The sequence below is a fragment of the Narcine bancroftii genome, chromosome 5 (assembly GCF_036971445.1).
Source record: "Narcine bancroftii isolate sNarBan1 chromosome 5, sNarBan1.hap1, whole genome shotgun sequence".
NCBI lineage: Eukaryota > Metazoa > Chordata > Chondrichthyes > Torpediniformes > Narcinidae > Narcine > Narcine bancroftii.
Genome location: NC_091473.1, coordinates 240,661,016 through 240,681,596, shown reverse-complemented (window position 1 = coordinate 240,681,596; position 20,581 = coordinate 240,661,016). Strand labels below are relative to the sequence as shown.

Here is a 20,581-nt window from a genome sequence, read left to right as displayed (position 1 = left end):
AGCAAAGAATCATCATGACCATTTCACAGCACCCCTAACAATAGGAGAAGCAAAAAAGAGCCCCTTCAGAGCCATTGAGTGTCCATGGATTTTCTTCCAGTGCTCCTGCAGCCTCTGCAGTTGCACAGACTCTGCTTTAGCTCCAGATCCAAACCTCCAATACGCTCCAGAAACATTGAGCACCCAAGGCCTTTTGGGAGTCCTTCCCGCCCTCAGCGCATTTTCGAATCCAGGTTCTGAGTCCTGGTTCCCATGAGCCAGTCTCCAGCTGTCTGCCGCCTTGTTTGTGTGGTCCTTCACAGCAAGAAAAAAACCCAGCCCAGTATCTTGCTCACTCTATCACAGTATCATTCACAACTGACTGCAATACAGAGATTTAAAAAAACAAAGTGTAAAAGTAAGAGACCTTAAATGAGACCCTGATTGAGTTTGTTGTTGAGGAGTCTGATGGTAGAGGGGTAGCAGCTGTTCCTGATTTGTTGTCCTGAACTTCTATCCCTCACAAGGGGTCAGGGTGGTGGGGTTTATAACTGAGTGGATTCAAACAACCTTCACTCTGCAAGCCTGCTTTCTTTCCTGAAGATCTTCTGATATTTCATTCAGAAATTTCTGCCCCAAATGAGCACCAGATATGTATTCATAAATAATTCTGCATACTCCGAAAAATCGACAGGATGATCTGGCACCACCGTCTTGAGAATTAAAGTGAAAGTAGATTGTTGAATTTGATCACTGGGCATCAAAACTTTGCTTCCTGAAAAAAAAAATTAGGGTTTATGATAGATAACTTCAAGCTGAACACAAAGGTAATTCAGATTTTCTGTATCACGTAGGAAGTTGGAGAAACATTAAATTTACTTTTTAGCGTGTTTAACCGCATCGTGACGCTGACCTAAAAATGTCTTGCTGCTGATTTTTGTTTGTACTCAGCATCTGATGCCTCGTGTATCAGCCAGCATTGATGGATACCATCATCAATGGTCTGATACCATTTTTCCATCACGGCAATGTCCTGGTGAAACCTTTCACCGTGTTCGTCATTGACTCCACCAAGGTCAGCAGGGAAGACGTCCAAGGGCGAATGCAGGAAAGGAATTTTCAACGACACGCTGCATTTCATGGCTTTGTAGGCTGGAAGTGGACCAAATATGACAGGAAATCACAAAAATAGGTTATATCTAAAAAGAAAACCCAGTACATGACAGGAAAATTTGAAGGGATTTTCTTGATCGGCAGCCTAAAATCCATAAAATACACCCAAAAGTGTTCAGGAAGCCATATCTTCATTGCCCAGTGAATTTTGGCACGTGTGCTGGCACACAATTTGCACAGCTTCTGGCTCCATGCCCCTTTCTTAACTGGGAGCACGCTATGTTCAGAGTTTGGAGTTGTCAAGTGCTGGATTTTTTTCTAATGTGATGTAAAGGCAAACTCCCATTGACCTTTTTTTTTGGTAGACGTGAAAGATTTAATGGCACGTTATTATTCCATTTGTGATTAAGAGCCCAAAAGGTGTGTAGTTTTTTTTTAACAAGAGGATTTGATAACAGGAGTAGTAAAATAGTATTGTGATTGTACAGGGCTTTGTTAACGCCACACCTGGAGGATTATGTTTACCTTTGGTCTGCTTCCTTGAGAAAAGTTGCATTTGTCTTAAAGGCAGACTTGACTGGTTCCAGGAATGGCAGGCTTTCTGAAGGAATGTTATGCTTTTTACACAGCCACTGTTTTCCAGAAAATTATTCCCAAAATTCCAAAATGCAGTCTGTGTAAAAGGATCACATCGGAAATGAGGGACTCATTTTCATTCCGATATTTTACCTCCTGGACCCCTAAAAAGTATTACAGAATGCCTGCCGTCTAAACACGATAGCAGCAACAGGCTAATGAATAGGATATTATTGATAACATGTAAAGTGCGCGACGTTGCAGCACGGGATTTTTAAACGTGCAGTCTGCAGACATTAAACTACCAGCAGCAGAGGTGCGTTTGTATAATGATGTACATACCCACTGCTATAATTAAAAGCATCTGGGGATCAAGAGCCATTTTCCTCTTCTGTCTGCTGGATATTTCAGATGCAAATAATTCACATCACTGACGATGTCGATGCTGTGACGCTGTATGTCACCTATAGCTTATATGTCAGACACAATAGCATCTCAGCCTACATAAATTCCGCACCTCATGTATTTAGTCTAAACTCACGATGAAATCCGGAATTTTGGAGTTTTGGTCTTTCCAGTGTGAATGGCCTCTCCGAAAGGTAAATGTGACATTTGCCAACAGAAAAAGAAAACGTTAGTTATCTCTAAAAAAAATAAATGATTTGGTAAACTGAGACTGTATTCTTTTGAATAAGAATAGAAGAGGGAATTTCTTTGAAGAGTTTGACAAGATAGAGGCAGAAAGGTGGCTCTCCCCCAACTGAGTTGGCTGGGACTAGAGGGCACGTTTGAGAATAAAGGATAGGCTGAGATGAGAAATTGCTTCACTCAGGTGGGGGTGAATCCTGTGGTGCTATTAAAGTAGAATTGCAAATTCATTCACAAAAGTTCAAAGGGTTTTAGGCATTAAAAGAATCAAGATGTGTGGAAATTTGTTGCTGAAGTGGAACATTAGAAAGCTTGTCGGGCTAAATGGTCCACTGCTGCTCTTTCACTGCTATGGTTTGAAAATGAAAAGGTAAATCAGAAACGACTGGCCCCCTTCCTTTCAGCGCACCCCCCCCTATCAATAATACCTCTCTACTTCCCATGCCATAACGGCCATTACCTCTGATCATCACCACCTGAACACTTCATCTGTGACCATTTGCTGCTGTATTTTCCTGCAATCTGACATAGAACACCTTCTGACAAAAAAAAACGTCAGATGAGATATCCTGAGGTCAGGAAAGATAACTTGTAAAGCAAGTTCCAGATTAAATATCAGCATCTGGGAAGCACAAGTCTATTGCTGACATTTTGAAAGAATAAATGTTTATAGCATTAGAATTTATCTGTGTTAGTAACTCAAGATTTTGTAATATTGCAAAACTAAATCTTAAGATTGTTTTTCTTATACAGTCGTGATAAGTCAATGCACAGGGTTCAGATAAATACAGTTTGAAGCCACCCCTAATATTTCACCTTTTGACATTTTGAGCACTTTCTACAATTATGGAGTTTGCTTCAGGCAGGATGTACAGAATTACAGCAATCTCTCCTGGAAGAGTTATGGATGTTTTAATCCTCGATATGTTTGTAGAATATAACTTGTTTGGAGATGTGTTTGAAGATATAACTTCGAAAAGTAAAACCCCTGTTATCCAGAATTCAAGCAACCAACAAAAAAAATCACAGAAAATAAATACGTCAAAAATAGTGAAGTTTAAAATTAGTGAGATTAGTTTGCCACTCAATATCAAACAATATCAAGCAACCGGAAAATTCACTTATCCAGCATTTACCAATCCCCGCAAGTGCCGGATGCCAGGGATTTCACTCTAAAATGTTTCGTTATCCACAAATCTAACTGTACATAATTTATTAACTAAAAGATCAACAATCTCGTTCTCAGTGCAAACCACCTACTGCATTATTCTTCAAACTTTTGTTCTATTTGAGTCTTTGCAATCTGAAAGTGGTTCTCAGTATAATTCTGAATGCAATCATTTTTTTGAAGATGAGCATGTGGCCAACATTATCATGATAAATGGTTAGGGTATGCACTCCTTGTGATTCCAAGTGCCCTTTCTGCCAGCTCCCTTGAGATGCAGATTATTCAAAAAGCCTGTCTAAAAGAGCTTTCTCTCCAGTAACTACCCCCAAGCTGTGCCACTGGAATGACGCCTTTTTAAATGGGAGTGTCAGAGATACAGCATTCATCCATGAATTAAGCATCAGGCTTCACTGATACTGTGATCTCTAACCCCTCGATGAGTCCACACATCACAATGGCTTGTATCTACTTACAGTTCCTCATGTGAGGGTGCCCCAGACATACTGGGGAGTGCGTTCTCTCCCCTCGCTTGTGTATCCTCATATTTGAATGACGATCTCGTATGCTGCTATATTGTTTTTGCCACAGAGAACATTCATTAAGCAATGGCTCACTTCCGAATGGTCAACATAGCAATAAAATGGCAGCTGTAAGTTCTGTATCGAGGGCTCGGTGAGAAACTTCCAGGTATTATATATTGCACAAGTGTCTGATAAATGCCACATGATTACCTTAAAAATATTTTCACCCAATTTCACAAACCGTTAGGCCATTAGCACTACACGTAGCACCTGGTTAGCATAGCAAAGAAAGCAAACCCTAACATCCAGTAAACATTCCAGTGGCAATGTGATTCCTTATTGGAGATACACTCTTTCGAAGCATCATCTCTCTTTAGGGAAGGGTACCTGGCTATTGCTTTTGCTTCATCTGGAGGACTCTGAGCCAATTTTCTTAAACTGCGTCAGAAAATGCTGTCAATCAATCTGTTGAGATTGCCATAGAAGCCAAGGGCTTGACCCGGGTTTTAAAGTTTTTCAGCATTTGGAAAGATGCTATTGGGCAAGCCCACACATCCATTAAATCCATTTCACACTTTCTTTTCTCAGTGATTATTAGAAGAAGATAGAAACATGCTCTAGCCATACATTCTCCCGCCCCAATCCAACTCCCAATGGATTATTAAAGGCCAGTTAAGACAATACTACAAACCATAATCTCATGTGCAACCAGTTTGATCACATTCTTGCCACTAAGAGTTCGACCCACTGCAGAATCCAAAGCGCAAAAGGCAGGTGGCAGTGCAATATTGAAGGAGTGTCTGATTACCCTCCTTATACCTGTATCCTTTCTGTCCATCTCTCTGTTGCATCATACTCTCATCCTATTTTCTCTCCCTTTCCTTCCCCTGGGCCTCTTCGTCATTGCCTTGTTTGCGGGCATCACTATGAAGTGACCAAAGACTGTTGGTATCATTAGATATTATCCTTTCCCTAAGTGCAATTTTTCTTTTTTGTCTGTGATGATGGTTGCTTCTTTATTTTGCTTTGACCAGTATTTCTAACAGTGATATCACTCTTTATTCAGCTGAGTGAGGGTAACGTGATGCTAAATGTGTATCGGTCGAGCAGCCATGTCACAGCACTGACGATGGACCAAATAAAAGTGAACGATGGTGATTGGCACCATTTGCAGCTGGAACTTAGAAGTTACAAAGATGGAATGGAAATCAGATATACAGCTCGTATGTCGATAGACTACGGGCATCATCAGGTAATAGCTGCTGGTCAGATAAGATGTTTCAAATGACAAGGTTTACTGTTAATAGGTTTGAACTACGTCAGTAAATATATTCCGATAATTTCCATGTTGAGAACTTCTCTAATGTCTCTTTGAGTAAATATATTCTTCAAATATGGAACTGGGCTGGAGGCTAGGCATGCTCAGTGTTCAACTACTCAGGGGACAGTTGAGATTGCTGGAACTCTCTGAAGCGACAGACTGTAATTGAAGTCGACCTGAGTGACAGTAGGATGGGGAATGTCTCAGGAGGGCCTCTGCAGCCGATATAGTCTACCCATCCTTACAGGGAGTGTGTGCACGGGCCTTGAAGAAGGAGGCACTCGGTTCTCTTTCTGTTGCCTTGTAAGATGAATAATCAAATATATATAATCAAATATATTTATAGTCTCTAGGCTGAGAAACGATCAATGAAGTGAGGTGATATCAGGGACGGCATAACTGATAGATCTCATTATCCCCAGGATAAGTAATTGCTTTCAATAGAGGGCAGACAATAAATAAATTAAGTCAACATTATCATGATAAAACTCCATAGAGGTGTGGCGATTCTCATACTTTTTTTTGTGGAACCAAGTCATTTATCTCTTTAGATCACTGGGCACTTTTACAAAGTAAATACAAATTGTGTATCCATACGCCAGCACTCCCAATAACCCATTAAAAAGAGCAATGATTGCTCACATCTTTTGCGTTCTTCATTTCTCCCCCGATCAGGTTTCTCCCTCCATCGTGCGCTTCCATCTCCTGCATTGTTCTGCCTCTAAATTTAATGCTGTGGGCCAGGCCATCATGATTGCTCAGTTTTCTGTGCCTGTGACTTTGGAAAATGTGTTTTCCTGATCCTTCTCCATCAACATACATCCAGGGGGAAAAAAATTTAAATCAGGAAATTTGAATCTGCCCGGTAGAAGAATTTTACAGTCCTGATATTAAACAAATGACTGACATCAATAAAATAAGTGGATAAATAAATATTTGGCACAGATGTAGCATAATTTCTTCTCCTCCCCCACCCCGGCCGAAGTCAACATGAATAACAGAAGGGTGATTGAGAATTTGAAAACATCTCTGACTTTCTGATCTCTGAGCTACCTGACTTGACACATGGACAGTCTTGGTCAGTTTGTGGGAGCTCCATTTCATGTTATGTAGCATTCTGGAAGTTTTTAAACCAAGAAACCCACTGCCTTGTTCATGACGTGTGTCCCAATGCAAATTCATGCCTAGACAGGCACTATGCTGTAGGTTTCATGAATCCCCTCAAGGTCTGAAATTGTACAAAGAAAACATCTGAGCACTGTCAACTGTGAATAGAAGCTCAAGTGTAACAAGAGCCAATAATTGGACAGTTTTCAAAACCTCAATCATGATTTGCTTGCTGAACTCTGATTTGATCCACTTTACAGACGATGGCGGAAATTGGCAATGAGCTGCACGGGCTGAAGCTAAAAATGGTCAGCATTGGCGGAATCTCAGGCAACAATGGCACCATCCTTCGTGGCTTTCGAGGTTGTATGCAGGTACAGGAAAGACCAGGGTGGTTGCCAACTCTGTGGTGTTCAATGGAATAGGCTTCAGGCATTTATTTAACCAGACACTCTTATGTAAGAATGTTTTTATGAAATTCGTTCAGTATTATAATGTCCAATGGACACCTACCCATGAAAACTTGGTAGGTAGCAACTGTGGTATAAAACAGAAGTGTTTTAAAGAAGGACTTAGGCCCAAACATCACTTATATATCTTTACTTCCTTTGGATGGTGCGAGACCTGCGGAGTTGCTCCAGTACTTCTGTGTTTTAACTATTGTGGGACAGAGTACTGGAAACCCAGAAGATTTCTGATTCATCTCATCTCTTTGTTGAGTTTGGCAATGAGTCCCAAAATGGCAACAGACCAACCTTGCTCAGGTTTAGAAGGTAAAAATTCCTTTGATTTGGTGCATCTCCTCTAGCCCTAATGGAATTCAAATGCAGATGTTTAGAAAAGAGGTCAGTTGTGTTTAAATTGGACCTTAGAGTTGAACACTAAACTCTCAAACTCTCATTCTCTCTTCACTTGTGTGTGTGTGTGTGTGTGTGTGTGTGTGTGTCCCTGCACAAACACCTTAGGTCCAGGGTTACAGTTCCTGGTCATTTTTTAAATATTCATTTAAAAAAAAATTAAATTTAGACTTGTAACAGGCCTTACAAGTCTGTGTCACCCAATTTACACCCTGTTAACCTATACCTTGGTACATATTTGAAGGGTTGGAGGAAACCAGAGCCCCAGGAGAAAACCCACGCAGGCATGGGGAAAATGTACAAACTCCTTACAGACAGCGTGGGATTTGAACCCAGGTCCAATCCTGATCATTGGTGCTGTAAAGGCATTGCACTAACCACTATGCCAAATGTGTTGCCACGTAGAAGATTTGTAGAGGCTTCGAATGAAGTGTCAAGATGTACTTCTGCGTGACACTTGCTTCTCCTTGTAAACTAGAATGCTGTGATTTGGTATCCTGTCAGAACTGAATAGAGCTGGCCTAGATGAGTGTGTTTGTGAAAACCTTTGCTTCCTGGGAAACGAAAGCAGGTCCCATCTGTCTGGGAGATCGATGCTCCATGCCTGTGTTTGCTATACTAACATCTCTTCATTCCAATAGAATTATGTGGCTATGAAAGTTAGATGGTTTCCTTAAGCAGCTGGTTTCATTTATCAAAATTACAGTTTACAGCTGCTACTGAAATTAAATCCAGCTGGTACTTCAGTGTGATCCCAAGTGTGGAAATTAGAAAACAATATATAGTTGTAATGCTTCTGTGCTGAGGCTGATGTCAAACAGATGGTGATGCACCTGAGTTTGTTGCTTCAGTGCACCTCTCTAAATTTGCTGTTCATTCCTCAGGGGGTTCGAATTGGTGAGACACCTCTTACAGCTGTGGCCCTGAATATAAACCATGCTGAGAAGATAAATGTGGAGAGAGGTTGCAGCATTCCTGATCCCTGTGACTCCAGCCCATGCCCGACAAACAGCTACTGCAGTGATGACTGGGGTAGCTACTCTTGTAGCTGTGACCCAGGTAAGGAAAAGGATCCAGTAATGGGGTCATTCAGAAGCTCAGCATTTTCTGCATATTTCAACACACAAAGGGATTTTTCACATTTCACATCTCAAAGACTATCAACTTAGTTTCCAGAAATGTTTCTATGGGCACTGTTCAACATATGGGTATCATTAGGTTGTTACATTTCTCTTTAGAATAATGCATGAAGTTGGGCACATGTTCACTGAAATGAGCTAATATTGAATTTCACTGACTTTAGAGTCATTGATTTATATAGCATAGGAAACAGGCGCTTTGGCCAACTTAATCTGCGCCAACCATCAACCCACTAATACACTAATCCACTTTGTTGAACAATGTTTGACAGAACTCCAAGTGTCCAATCAAATTGGTTATGGAACTCCTTGACTGGTGAGATGCATATATTACAAGGAATAATATTTGCATTATGTTAGCTATAAAATTAGAAATAAAAAATGCTGTGCTGAATAACGTGAATGTTCTTACCACTTATTTTTTTTTCATTTAGGGATTGAAAAATAATCATATTTGATTAACCCTTTATTTGTTCAATTGAATCAACCAGAGTCTTTTCCTGTTCTAATAGTGTTTTGAAGCCATTCTGTAGAGAATATGTATGCCATGGCAGCATTACAAAGAATTTTCACAAGATTAATTATAGATATGAAGTGGTTACATTATGAAGTGAAGTTTGGAGGAATGAAATGTGCAGCAATAAATCCTGAGAAGATGCATCCTTTTGTATGGAAATTTAGAATCTGGGGAATAGAGTCAGCGAAAAGAATTGAATTGGGGAGGAATTTCTTCTCTCACTTCAGTGAAGGGATTGATTAGTGGAAACCAAATCAATTTTGAATTTTTAATTGTGATGAAAATAAAATGTGAAACTTGAAAATTTTCTTTTCATTGCTAATCCATGGATGTTTTATCAATGGCAAGTCCAAATACTGTCTGTTGGACTGGTAGTTCCAGACACTTCCCTATCTGAACATTTAACCGTAACATTGCCACGTTTTGGGGAAAAAAAAGAGGGAATAATCAAAATAACTGAATGGTCAATTTCCTCTTGTCCTGCAATTGTCTCATCTTGGAACAAATTTATCAGATCTTTTTAATAATACACTTTCTACACAAATGGAAATTCACATAAAATTCTTCTGATAATCTAATTTTTTGAACCTCGGATATTAAATTTTCTCCAAGGAGCAAGTATTGTATCACTGGGTGCATTTCTGTAAACTCTCATGGTTCAGCCATTGTTTTGTGATTAAATAAATGCATTGCTACTCCACATGTTGGAATCCACCATGCTTCATCTCTAATTCCTTAAAATCCACTCTGTGCAGTTTTAAGAAAGGAAATCACACTGTATTCTTATATTCAAGAACAATACATTGCAGTGACAGAGACTGTTCCCACTACCTAAGATGAAATTCAGTGTTAATTCAAATTGGATGCTTTTATTACCAGTCAAGCAATAACACTGTACACAGGAGTCTGGCTATCCTTTTATAAAATAATTTTCTACTGAAGTATATTTGTTGAAATGAAACCATAACTATATATTTCCAGAAAGGACTTCTCATAAAATGAGGCTGAGAACTCAAGATTATCGAAGGAGGAATCAAGCTACTCAGCACCTTGAGCCTGCCCTATTTGATCGTGGCTAAGGAATGCTGGCCTCAGGTCTTCTCCAGTGCCAGTTCACCATGACTCTCAATTCTTAAGAGTGGTGGAGGAGTTCTGTTTGTAACTATGGAAAGCTTTGGTAGGACAGACATAAATAGACTGTCTGAAAGAGCAGAGCTGGACTCACCGTGGAGCCAAGCATAGAAGTCAGAAGGGTGTTGAGAAAATGGACATTATTTGTTATTTCGATGAACACATAAATGTGTATAAGTGGAGTTCAGATTAACAAATGACAAAGAAGAGAATTGAAGATTATTCCATGTGTGGGTTAAGGAGGACAGCTTGGGTCGTTAATCTTAATTATCTGGTGTGCATATTCAGTGTGATTCTATTTAAAATGCTTGTTTTTTTAAAAAAAATCAAAGCAATTGTAGATAATCTCCAATAATTTCTAGGTTATTATGGTGAGGAATGCAAGGATGTTTGTTCCCTCAATCCCTGCGAACATCTCTCCGTGTGCAGCCGCAAACCCAGTTCTTCACATGGCTACACTTGCGACTGCTCCGAGAATTACTTTGGGCAATACTGCGAAAACAAGTAAGGAGTGTTTAAGTTGCATTGTTGTTTTAGCTGGCATCTTAATCCCCAGGTGTTTATTATAACAGCGGCACTTTATTTAAATTTAATGAATTATACTCTTAAATGTTGCCCCTTTTATTCATAAACTTCTTTAGGGTCAACTGAGCAGATACCCCTCGTGATACCTTTCTAAAATCAGCTTATGATGTCTCCAGTATTATCCAGCATTCCAGATGAACAGACAAAAGTTTTTGAAGTATTTTCTAACAGCCCGATGAATTAAGATAAGATAACAGATTCTTTAACCTCGATTTCATCCAGTCATTTTGTCATGGTCCTTCACTGAGATGTCTTTAAATAAATCCTTCTCTGACCACTCAGGACCTATGCAAGGGAGCAGACTAGTTTTCTCCAGTTCTTTGCCAGTAAGGTAGCATGGTTAGTGCAGCTGTTTGCATGCCGGCAACTTGGATTCGAATCCGGCACTGTTTTTAAGGAATTTGTACATTCTCCCCGTGACCTCTGTGGGTTTTCCCCAGGTGCCCCAGTTTCCTCCCACCCTCCTAAAACATCTGTGGATGTAGGTTAATTGGGTGCAATTGGGTCTCGATGGCCAGAATCAGCTTCTACTGTGTTGGAAGTAAAAATAAAAAATTAGTCTCTACTTGGCTGTTGTGTGAAGAACCACTGTGCAGCTTGTCTTTGAAGACTTGACTGAGAACGATGTCCCAGCTTAACAGGCAGAAGGGAGAAAAAAGGCATGCAATTTCAGATGGAAAAGCTGTAATCCTCTTCCCATTGCTTGTTGTGATGGCGAAGTGGCTAAATTATTGGATCAACAATCCAGAAAGAGGAATTCACATTAGAAAGTAAATTTAATTGAATTCACCTGACATTAAGAAAAATAATGTAAGTGTCAGTAATGAACATGGAGGAAACCTTTCTGGGTCTCCTCTCCTTACCACTATTTGATTTTCTGCTTGTGACATTCTCCTATTTTCAGTTCATTTTAATGTGTGGGACTGTCCGTTTAAGAGAACAGATTTACCAAAAGCCTGCAGATCTTGGAAAGGTGACTGTGAATTAGCAGCAGGGTTTGAAGACAGCATGTTCCAAAAAGTTGACACATTTGCAGAGTGAAGGGGAGCAGCCCTGGAGAATCCAGGGGCGGAGACCATGTGGCCAGCTTTTTGAAAAGACAAGACACATTTTGCTCAAAAGGCCACTTTAAGGAAGCAGCACAAGAGTAAACAGCTCTTCAGCCTCATTGTGGGAAAGAGGCACCCACTTGAAATTATGTCAGATTTCCTCCTTTTGCTTCTAGAGGGATGAGAGACCACCGGCTGAGCTATGTAAAGGGTTTTAAAGTTGCAGAAGAAATACTGAACTCTACTCGAAAAGGGTCTTAATTGCAGCAGAAGGCACTCGTCTAAAAGAAGGACATTTCTCTGAAGCACCTCAACCAGGGTGTCATGACTAATTCACATTCGGTCAGCACCCCCCCCCCCCCCCCCCAGTCTCTTTCACCCACTTCAGGATTTGCTAACTTCATCTTAAAGCCTGTGTGACTCACCATTTATCTCAGGCCTGCGTGCCTCAACCATCTAAAGCCTGCGTGTCGCATCAATCTCAGGCCCACGTGTCATCGCCAAATTTTTGAACTTTAAACTTGGAACTGTCTTTCAAGAATTGAGCCTTGAGCTGTAGAGTCTTGGGGTATTCCACACACACACACACACACACACACACACACACACACACACACACACACACACACACACACACACACACACACACCTGTGCATAAAGTTGGATAACTATATATAAATTTAATTTAGTTTAGCTAAGTTAGGTTAGAGTAGGTTGTTGATTAATAATTTAAAAATATTGCCCACCCAGGCAAATATTAGCCTACTTCTTTGGATTAAATATTTACATGAGGTCCATGTCTATTTGCATGCAGTGATGACACCACAGCTAAGACGAGTGGCCATGCATCAGCTAAACGCACTGTTTTTGACTTGAGAATCAAAGGCAAAATTTTCTTTTGTCCCTAATGCATTTATAGGGCAGTATTTCTTTTTCAATCTTTTTATTAAACATGGTAGACAAAAAAAAATAAATATAACACCGTCTGGACTCATTTTTATCACTGCTACTGCTAGCAATCCTCTCAGTTGCATCCTCACCATACAAATTTGTTTAAGATGGGCATGTAGAGATGGATATTAAGTGGTGGTTCTGACAATGCTCATGAAAAAGGAGCAGAAGGAGGCCAAATGGCCCATTGAGTGCTCCACCTTTCTATCATTACCAGATCCATCCACTCATTCAGCCCTGCTTCCCCTCCCGCTTTCTCTCTGTAACTCTTGACTAATCAAATACCTCTCAATACACCCAAGTACCTCGCTTCCACAGCCATCTTTAGCAACAAGTTCCACCGACTCAAGACCGTCTGACTGATGAAATGTTACTGCAGTTGTTTTAAATTGACACCCTGTTATCCTGAAGTTGTGCCCTGGACTCCCATCCCATGGGAAATATCCTTGTCATATCCATTCTGCTCAGGCTTTTCAGCCCTCATCCATCTGTACGTTAGCAAGTACAGACCACGAGCCATTAAAATATTTCCTGAAATCTTATCCCACAGGGGATATATCTGTATAGAATATCCTTGAGTGACTTCTGTAGTTACAAAGGAAATAGAATATTGCCCAATTTCATTGCTGGGCTTTTATTCAAACAAGATATTCTTTATGGGATGTTACTTTGTATCTGCAGTCTGTTTGGTGACGATTCATAAATTTCAATCTTCTGCATGTAGGATCGATCAACCATGCCCCAGAGGATGGTGGGGGAATCCTATGTGTGGACCTTGCAATTGTGATATAAAGAATGGGTTTGATCCTGATTGTAACAAAACCTCTGGAGAGTGCAGATGCAAGGTGAGGAATGGTACCTGAGTAATTTACACCTGGCTACAATAAGTTTGACACAACTGAAGAATTATGTAACTTAAGTAGTTGTAGATTAAAGTTGGGCTTCATATTCTCTTCCAGACTACATGTTTGTCACCACAATTAAGGTAAATATTTGAAATAGCCTTCTCGTGTTTGCATAGTGACCTCATACAGCTAATATGGGGTGGGGGGGGGGGATATTTAGATCTTTGTGGTGCCAATTTGATCAACCTTCTTAGTCAGTTTTTCTTTATGTGAGATGTTAGAATGCTAGTTCCCCAGCTGACCCACAAGTTTAGTTCCCATATGGAGTATTTCCATCAAAAGTCAGGAAACCTTGGCATCTTTCCTGAATCCAGCATGGCAAAATTAGCAAGTCTACTCAAGTCAATTCAACTCAGGTTTATTGCCATCTGAATGCACAAGTACAACCTGACAAAACACCATTCTCCAATTCTCAGTGCAAAAACACTCTGACGTACAACTAGATCTATTACACGTACAGACAGACAAACAATACATATGCAGGGCAAGTATTTAGTCTATACAAATAAATATTTGTTTCATGAATGTGAGAGTCTCAGATGGTTAGTGTGAACAGTTCCCTTGGTTGTTCATCGTTCTCACTGTCTGGGAATAAGCTGTTCCTTAGCCTAGTGGTGCAGGCTCTGATACTCCTGTATCTCTTCCCTGATGGGCGCAGCTGTAAGATGCTGTGTGCGGGGTGGAATGGATCCTCAATGGTTTTCAGACAACAATCCAGGTAGGTCATGTCGATGGTGAGGAGGGAGACTCCAATGATCCTCTCTTCCACTCTTATGGTTCTATTGATTTACCCCTGATCCTTTTCTCTGCAGTGACCATACCACATTAATGCAGCCGGCCAGGTTGCTCTCAATAGAGCTCCAAGATAAAATTGACATGATGGTGGCTGGTAGCCTCGTGCCCTTCGATCTTCTCAGGAAGTGCAGTCAAGTCACCATTGTGCCTTCCTGATAAGATGAGGAGATGTTGTTTGTCCACGATAGGTCACTAATTAAATGAACTCCAAGGAACTTGGTGCTCTCCACCTTCTCCACTACAGAGTTGTTGTGTAGTGTATTGTTGTGGAGGGTGGTCATTCCTGGTCCACATTCTTCTTATCCGTATTGATACTCAGATTGACTCAACAAAAGGCACTTCTGGAATTTTACTATGCATTGTGCAAAAGACCATCTGAATGGTTTTATTCACTGCTCCGTTGGAATTGGTCGGCTCTTACCACTGTTTCAAAATATCAAGAGAGAAATAAGGAACAGGGAAATCTGATCGCCTATGTTGTGTGGTGTTTGGCCGACTGCGAAGTAACAATATTTCCTTTTTATTAAGGAAAATTATTATTGGCCTCCTGGAAGCGAAGCCTGCTTCCCATGTGACTGCTATTCCATTGGTTCCCTCTCTCGCTCATGTGACACGGAGACGGGACATTGCCAGTGTAAACCTGGTGTAATCGGACGGCAGTGCGATCGCTGCGACAATCCCTTTGCCGAAGTCTTCACCAATGGTTGTGAAGGTACGTTCATGTGTCACTAGATTATTTGGAATGAGTAGCAGAGTTTGCACACTGGAACAACGGGACACATTGAGTTACAATCACAGAATAAGAAACAAGTGGCAGGTGTATATCGGACCAGAAAACCTTTTTCATTTTCCTGGCTTACGTGTTTTATCTTGTACCCAAATAAAAGGAGCGTGGTACTTGGAATCAGTTTTGGGAAGCAGGAACAGGCGAGTGCTTTTTCTTTCCATCTATTGGACTAAATTCATTTAAACTTGTGGTCACCCACAAAGCATGCCAGTTTTGTATTTTGTTTAGTAATTTTGATCCAATCCAGGCAATTTGGGGCCTTAGGAAAGTGCATATTTTTCATAACCAAACAAATTGAAGAATCTTTATTAAGTAGCACAGTGTCTGAACCAGGATGAATGAGTTAGAATATTTCATTTTGCACTAAGTCTCATATACCATGTAAGAAAGGAAGAGGAAAGGAAAGATTATATGTAATGTGAGAATACACTGGATGACAACATTTTTCAAAAGGTTTGCTTCCTGTTTTTTTTTAAAATGGGTATTATGTTAAACAACTTCAATCTGAACACAAAGATAATTTCAGATTTGCTGTATCACTTAGGAAGTTGAATTAACATTAAATTAACTTTTATTGAATTTATCACATTTAACCATATAACCATTTACGGAGCAGAAACAGGCCATGTCGGCCTTTCGAGTCTGCACCGGTTCACTAGAACAACTCCACTAGTTGTGGCGGTTGTGCAGGTATACTTCAGATATCAGTTTTACTGTCAGAATACATACATCAGATCACATACAACCCTAAGATTCCTTTTTCCTGCAGGTGTGGCAGAATTACCACTAATTGGTAGTGCAAAAAATAAACTGCACACAGCGTAAACATGTAAACAAATAAAAGAACTGTAAACAGATAACAAATGTAAACAAATTAACTGCTATACAGAGAGAACAAAGAAGATCAATAAAGTGCACAAGTAAGAGTCCTTAAATGAGTCTCTGATTGGCTTTGTTGTTTAATCACATAATGATGCTTAACACGTTGCGTTCGTTCGAGTGACCTAAATTCTTTTGCCGCTGATTTTCATTTGTACTCAGCATCTGACGCCTCTTATGTCAGTGTTCAACAATGGTCGACCAGCATTGATGAATTCCAGTTGCCCTATTACCACTTTTCCATGGACGCAATGTCCCTGGTGAGACCTCTCACCATGTTCGTCACTGGCTGCACTAAGATCAGCAGGGAAGACGTCCAAGTGCGAATGCAGACAATGAATTTTCAATCACGTTGCACTTTGTGGTTTTGTATGATTGAAGCATATTGTCAATCAGCTGGATGTGGCTTGGTGCTCTGTAGTTGTCAAGAACGTTCTTAACAACTTCTTTAAATGCCTTCCATGCTATTGATGACATTGGTTGAACATTTTGCTGTATTAAAGACAATAAATGCTATTGTTAGGCACACTAACTATGCTATTGCCTGGTAAAATGCACAACATTTGTAAATGTGAACTGCTTTTATAGCCTGTTTGCATCTTTTTATGACTAAGTATGCCCAGGCTTAAGACAATACTTGCAAAGCACCTGAACTGGGTGCATGCCAAGATATCCTTGGACTGACCAAAAACAGCTTGCTACTAGAGTTAAAATATGACAGGAAATCACAAAACTAGTTATGTGACAGAAGAATTTTAAGGTGATTTTTGTGATCAGCAGCCCAAAATCCATAAAATGCACTCAAAAGTGTTGAGGAAGCAAAATCTTCATTGTCCAGTGTAAAAGATCCATTTTAGTTTTTCCAGTGCATGGTGTAACTAAATCAATTGCAGTGCTTCCTGTGTAACAGCATCAACAAATAACTATCATTTCATATACCCCTTCTGCCCTGTAGTTCGCTTCCTCAAACCTCTACTAGCTCTCAACTAGTGAAAACATTTTCAGGGAGCTTTGTTCATTGTCTTTCTGTTCAACAGTGCTTCCCAGGGCCCTGCCTTCCACTGCACATGTCCTGCCCCGGTTTAACTTCCAAGATGCATCACCTCATACTTGTCTGAGTTAAATTTCATCTGTTCTTCCCTTGTAGCCTTTCACAGATGGTGTAGACCCTGTTGTAACCTTAGGCAACATCCAAACCACTAATTTTGCTGTAGGAATGTACTTTTAAGCCGGGTATTGCTGGTGTTTTGCCAGGTATTTTAAATTATTGTTGCTGGTGCAATCAAATCAGGAAATGAGGAACTACTAAAGGGAAAATGTATTTTACGACTGAATTTCTAGACTATTCGAGACAAGGTACTTGTGCAATTTAACAGTAGCAATAGGGCCGAACAATTTTCAGTGACTGTGATGGTACAGATTTTATCACCTATGTGATAGTGTAGGATGACTGTGATTGGCTGAGAGTGTAGCCACACCTACTGGCAGGTCTTAAAGGATTGCTCCTAGCCAGACCAGGTCGACCTACTTGTGATAAGCTCCAATCTTTTAGTTAATAAAAGCCTTGGTTTGGATCAACAAGTCTTTGGTTCTTTCGACGTGCTCGACAGTGACCATACTAATTAGAACAGTTTTTTTTTGGAAACTATGTTCAATGTATTGCTGCAGCATCCCAAACATCTAGATCCATATTAGTATAAAAGTCGCAGAGAGTCGTACACAATACAAGGTGCAAGTACAGCAAATGGAATTGGTGTAGATGGACAGAAAGGATGGCAATTGCAGAAGGGCCATTTCGATGCTGTATGACTGACAGAAACAAGCCCACACTTGCCAGTATGCACGTTTTGAATTGAGATAACTAATTGACATAACAGGGGAAAACATATTCACCGTTTTCTCAAGTTCTGAATATTTCACCTGTTTCTTTTCAGTGATTTATGACAGTTGCCCACGTGCCATGGAAGCAGGGATTTGGTGGCCAAGGACCAAATTTGGTTTGCCTGCTGCTGTGCCTTGCCCCAAAGGATCAATGGGTAATGTAGTCATTATATTTTCACGTGTCTTCAAAGTACAGTAAAACCCCTGGTGTCTGGTGCCTATGGGGAATTGATAGAAGCCTGATAAGTGCTTGAGCCTTACTCTTTCAATGCTTAACTAATTCACCTGCATTAAGAATAAACAATTTAAAAGACAAAATACTGTACTGTACTTACACTGAAACAAACTTTAAAGCATTTTACTTAATTCTTTGAAAACATTTAACCACCGTTGCTTCTGTAGGCTTCTCCCCCTCCATGGAGCCGCCCAAAGACAAACAATTTATAGATAATTGTCTCCTACTCACCCAACTTTACAGATAAAGTCTCTGACTGGGGCACCTCTTGCAGGGGTAAGGAGACACTTTAAGAGAGTCACCCCAATGGCAAGGGGTGTCAACCAGCTCTTCATCCTGGGCGGCACCATTTTATCCAAACAGCTGCAATGAGCAAAGCACGACCAAGGCACTCCACTGGCTGAATATTTGCTCCCATCTTCAAAGGTTTATGTGTTACTTCAGAAATATTTAGTTTTATAATTTTAAACTCATATTATTCTTATTTATTTTACATTTAAAATTTTTTTTTTTTTCTGATTGCTTGAGGCTCCTGATTTCTTGAATTCTGGATACCAGGGATTTTACCGTAATTCCTTGTCCAGTACTTGGAATGATGTGATCTGTTTCCTTCAATGGCACGTGTAGTCTGATGGTTGATGTGTACCTAGTGGGCTAAAGGTTCTGTATCCCTTCTGTATCTATCTATAACTAAATCTCGGGTGGAGAAGGAGAGTGGAGGATTCTGCACTAGGGATGGGCAATAAAATGAAGGACTGAGGCCTATCTTCAATTGGAAGGGACTACAAACTGAAGATAAAATATGGCAATGGGGAGTTGTGGGTCTGAGAATTGGCATTTGAGGATAGTCATGGCAAAGGGATAGAATTATGATTGGTTCCAGGGTAAGATCAGGATGATTCGTGTATGGGCAATGGTAGGGGGTGGGCTGACATGATCAGGAGTTGGAAAAGGATTCAGGGAATTAAAATATGAAGGTATTGTTCATGCTGATTGGGTTTTGAGGATAAGGCTAAATGAGCAGTGGCTAGAGTTTTGGAGATTGGTAGAGGAGGAAGGGATTGAGGGATTGATAGGCTGGGGTGGGTAGTTGAGGACTTGGTGAGCATAGAATAGGAAGGATGGGGTGTGGATAAGGATTGATCAGTTCAAATATAATTACCAACAGGGTGTGTTGGTTGAGTTTCTGGAGTGCTTGGTTAACCTGGTTATCATCAACATCACATTCTGTTTCACCAGATAGTCGACACAAAGTGTCCCTGAAATGATTGCCACTGAATTTAGAGACATTCATATTTTTAACTTTATTAATGTTCAATATTTTTTCCTGGGCTAAAATGGATATGGAATCATCTGATGAAAAGTAATTGACCTGATTTATTAACTCTTATTTTTTTTCTGTAGATGCTGACTGAGTATTCCTAGAATTGTCTGCTTTTGCTTCAGGCTTGCAACATCTGCATTGTATAAAGTATTTTGCTTTAGAATTGCAATCAGAAATTTAAAAATAGCAGTTTAAGTTGAGAAAGAGCTCTAAGGCTCATCTACTTATTCTGCACAGTTAATGAGGTCCAATGCAACTGAAATAAATTAGTTTCTCAAAGTTATGTGGTCGAACTATTTTGCACAATAATTATGCTGGATGACATAAACCCTCTGCCTTGGCAGCTCCTGAGAGCCTGTGCCCTTTTTTTCCCCATAGGAACAGGAATCCGACACTGTGACGAACACAGAGGCTGGCTCCCCCCTGACCTTTTCAACTGCACCACCAATACTTTTGCAGACCTGAAAACCTTTGTAAGTTTCATTGTAGAGAAATTGGTTTCAAGGGTTGACCTGAACAAGAAGCTGCAGTTGTGTAATGCTTTCTAATGGGCATTCATTCTTCAACAGTTTTGTATTAACTCTTCCGCAAAGTGTTGTTCTGCATAGTATTTTTCTGCAGTGTTTTTCTCTTCCATTAAAGAATGGGATGGCTTCTAAAATTACAATTGCTAGAGTGTTAAATAGCAGCCTCGTTCCAAGCTCTCATTTTATTCCCCTCTTGACTTCGAAGGGTTTGACAATGAGCCTCTGGTTAGGTAGTTATTCATCTTTTGTGTGAAACCAGGGTTTATATCTAAGATTATAACAGGTCAGTTTACATCATTGCTTAATTTACACCATTTAATGTAATGTGTCACCATCAGTAATTAATGGTTGGTTCTTGATGAAAGGGAAAGAGAAAGAGAGAGAAAAATTTAGAAAAACAGAAAACACAGCACAATTTAGGCCCTTCAGCCCACAAAGTGGTGCCGAACACATCTCTACCTTAGAATCTCTGTTTCTTACCCATAGCCCTCTATGATGAGATAATTCTATGATATTCTATGATAAGTTCCATTTATCTATCAAAAGTCTCTTAAAGGACCCTATATCTGCCTCCACTACCGTTGC

The 20,581-nt window shown here is 40.1% G+C and overlaps 1 protein-coding gene across 6 annotated transcripts in view; it reads left to right on the top strand.

The window, feature by feature from the left end:
- celsr2 (cadherin, EGF LAG seven-pass G-type receptor 2) overlaps nucleotides 1–20,581 on the top strand; it is a 278,596-nt gene that overhangs the window by 221,097 nt on the left and 36,918 nt on the right. For all 6 annotated transcript variants that reach the window (XR_011358468.1, XR_011358469.1, XM_069941787.1 and 3 more), the window contains exons 10-17: nucleotides 5,072–5,257; nucleotides 6,694–6,807; nucleotides 8,175–8,349; nucleotides 10,440–10,581; nucleotides 13,388–13,508; nucleotides 14,892–15,075; nucleotides 17,964–18,065; nucleotides 19,848–19,942. Coding sequence is in view for 4 of the 6 variants with exons in the window: in XM_069941787.1 (XP_069797888.1) it covers nucleotides 5,072–5,257; nucleotides 6,694–6,807; nucleotides 8,175–8,349; nucleotides 10,440–10,581; nucleotides 13,388–13,508; nucleotides 14,892–15,075; nucleotides 17,964–18,065; nucleotides 19,848–19,942 (1,119 nt within the window). In the remaining 2 variants the exon portion in view is untranslated. The remainder of the gene's footprint in view (nucleotides 1–5,071; nucleotides 5,258–6,693; nucleotides 6,808–8,174; nucleotides 8,350–10,439; nucleotides 10,582–13,387; nucleotides 13,509–14,891; nucleotides 15,076–17,963; nucleotides 18,066–19,847; nucleotides 19,943–20,581) is intronic.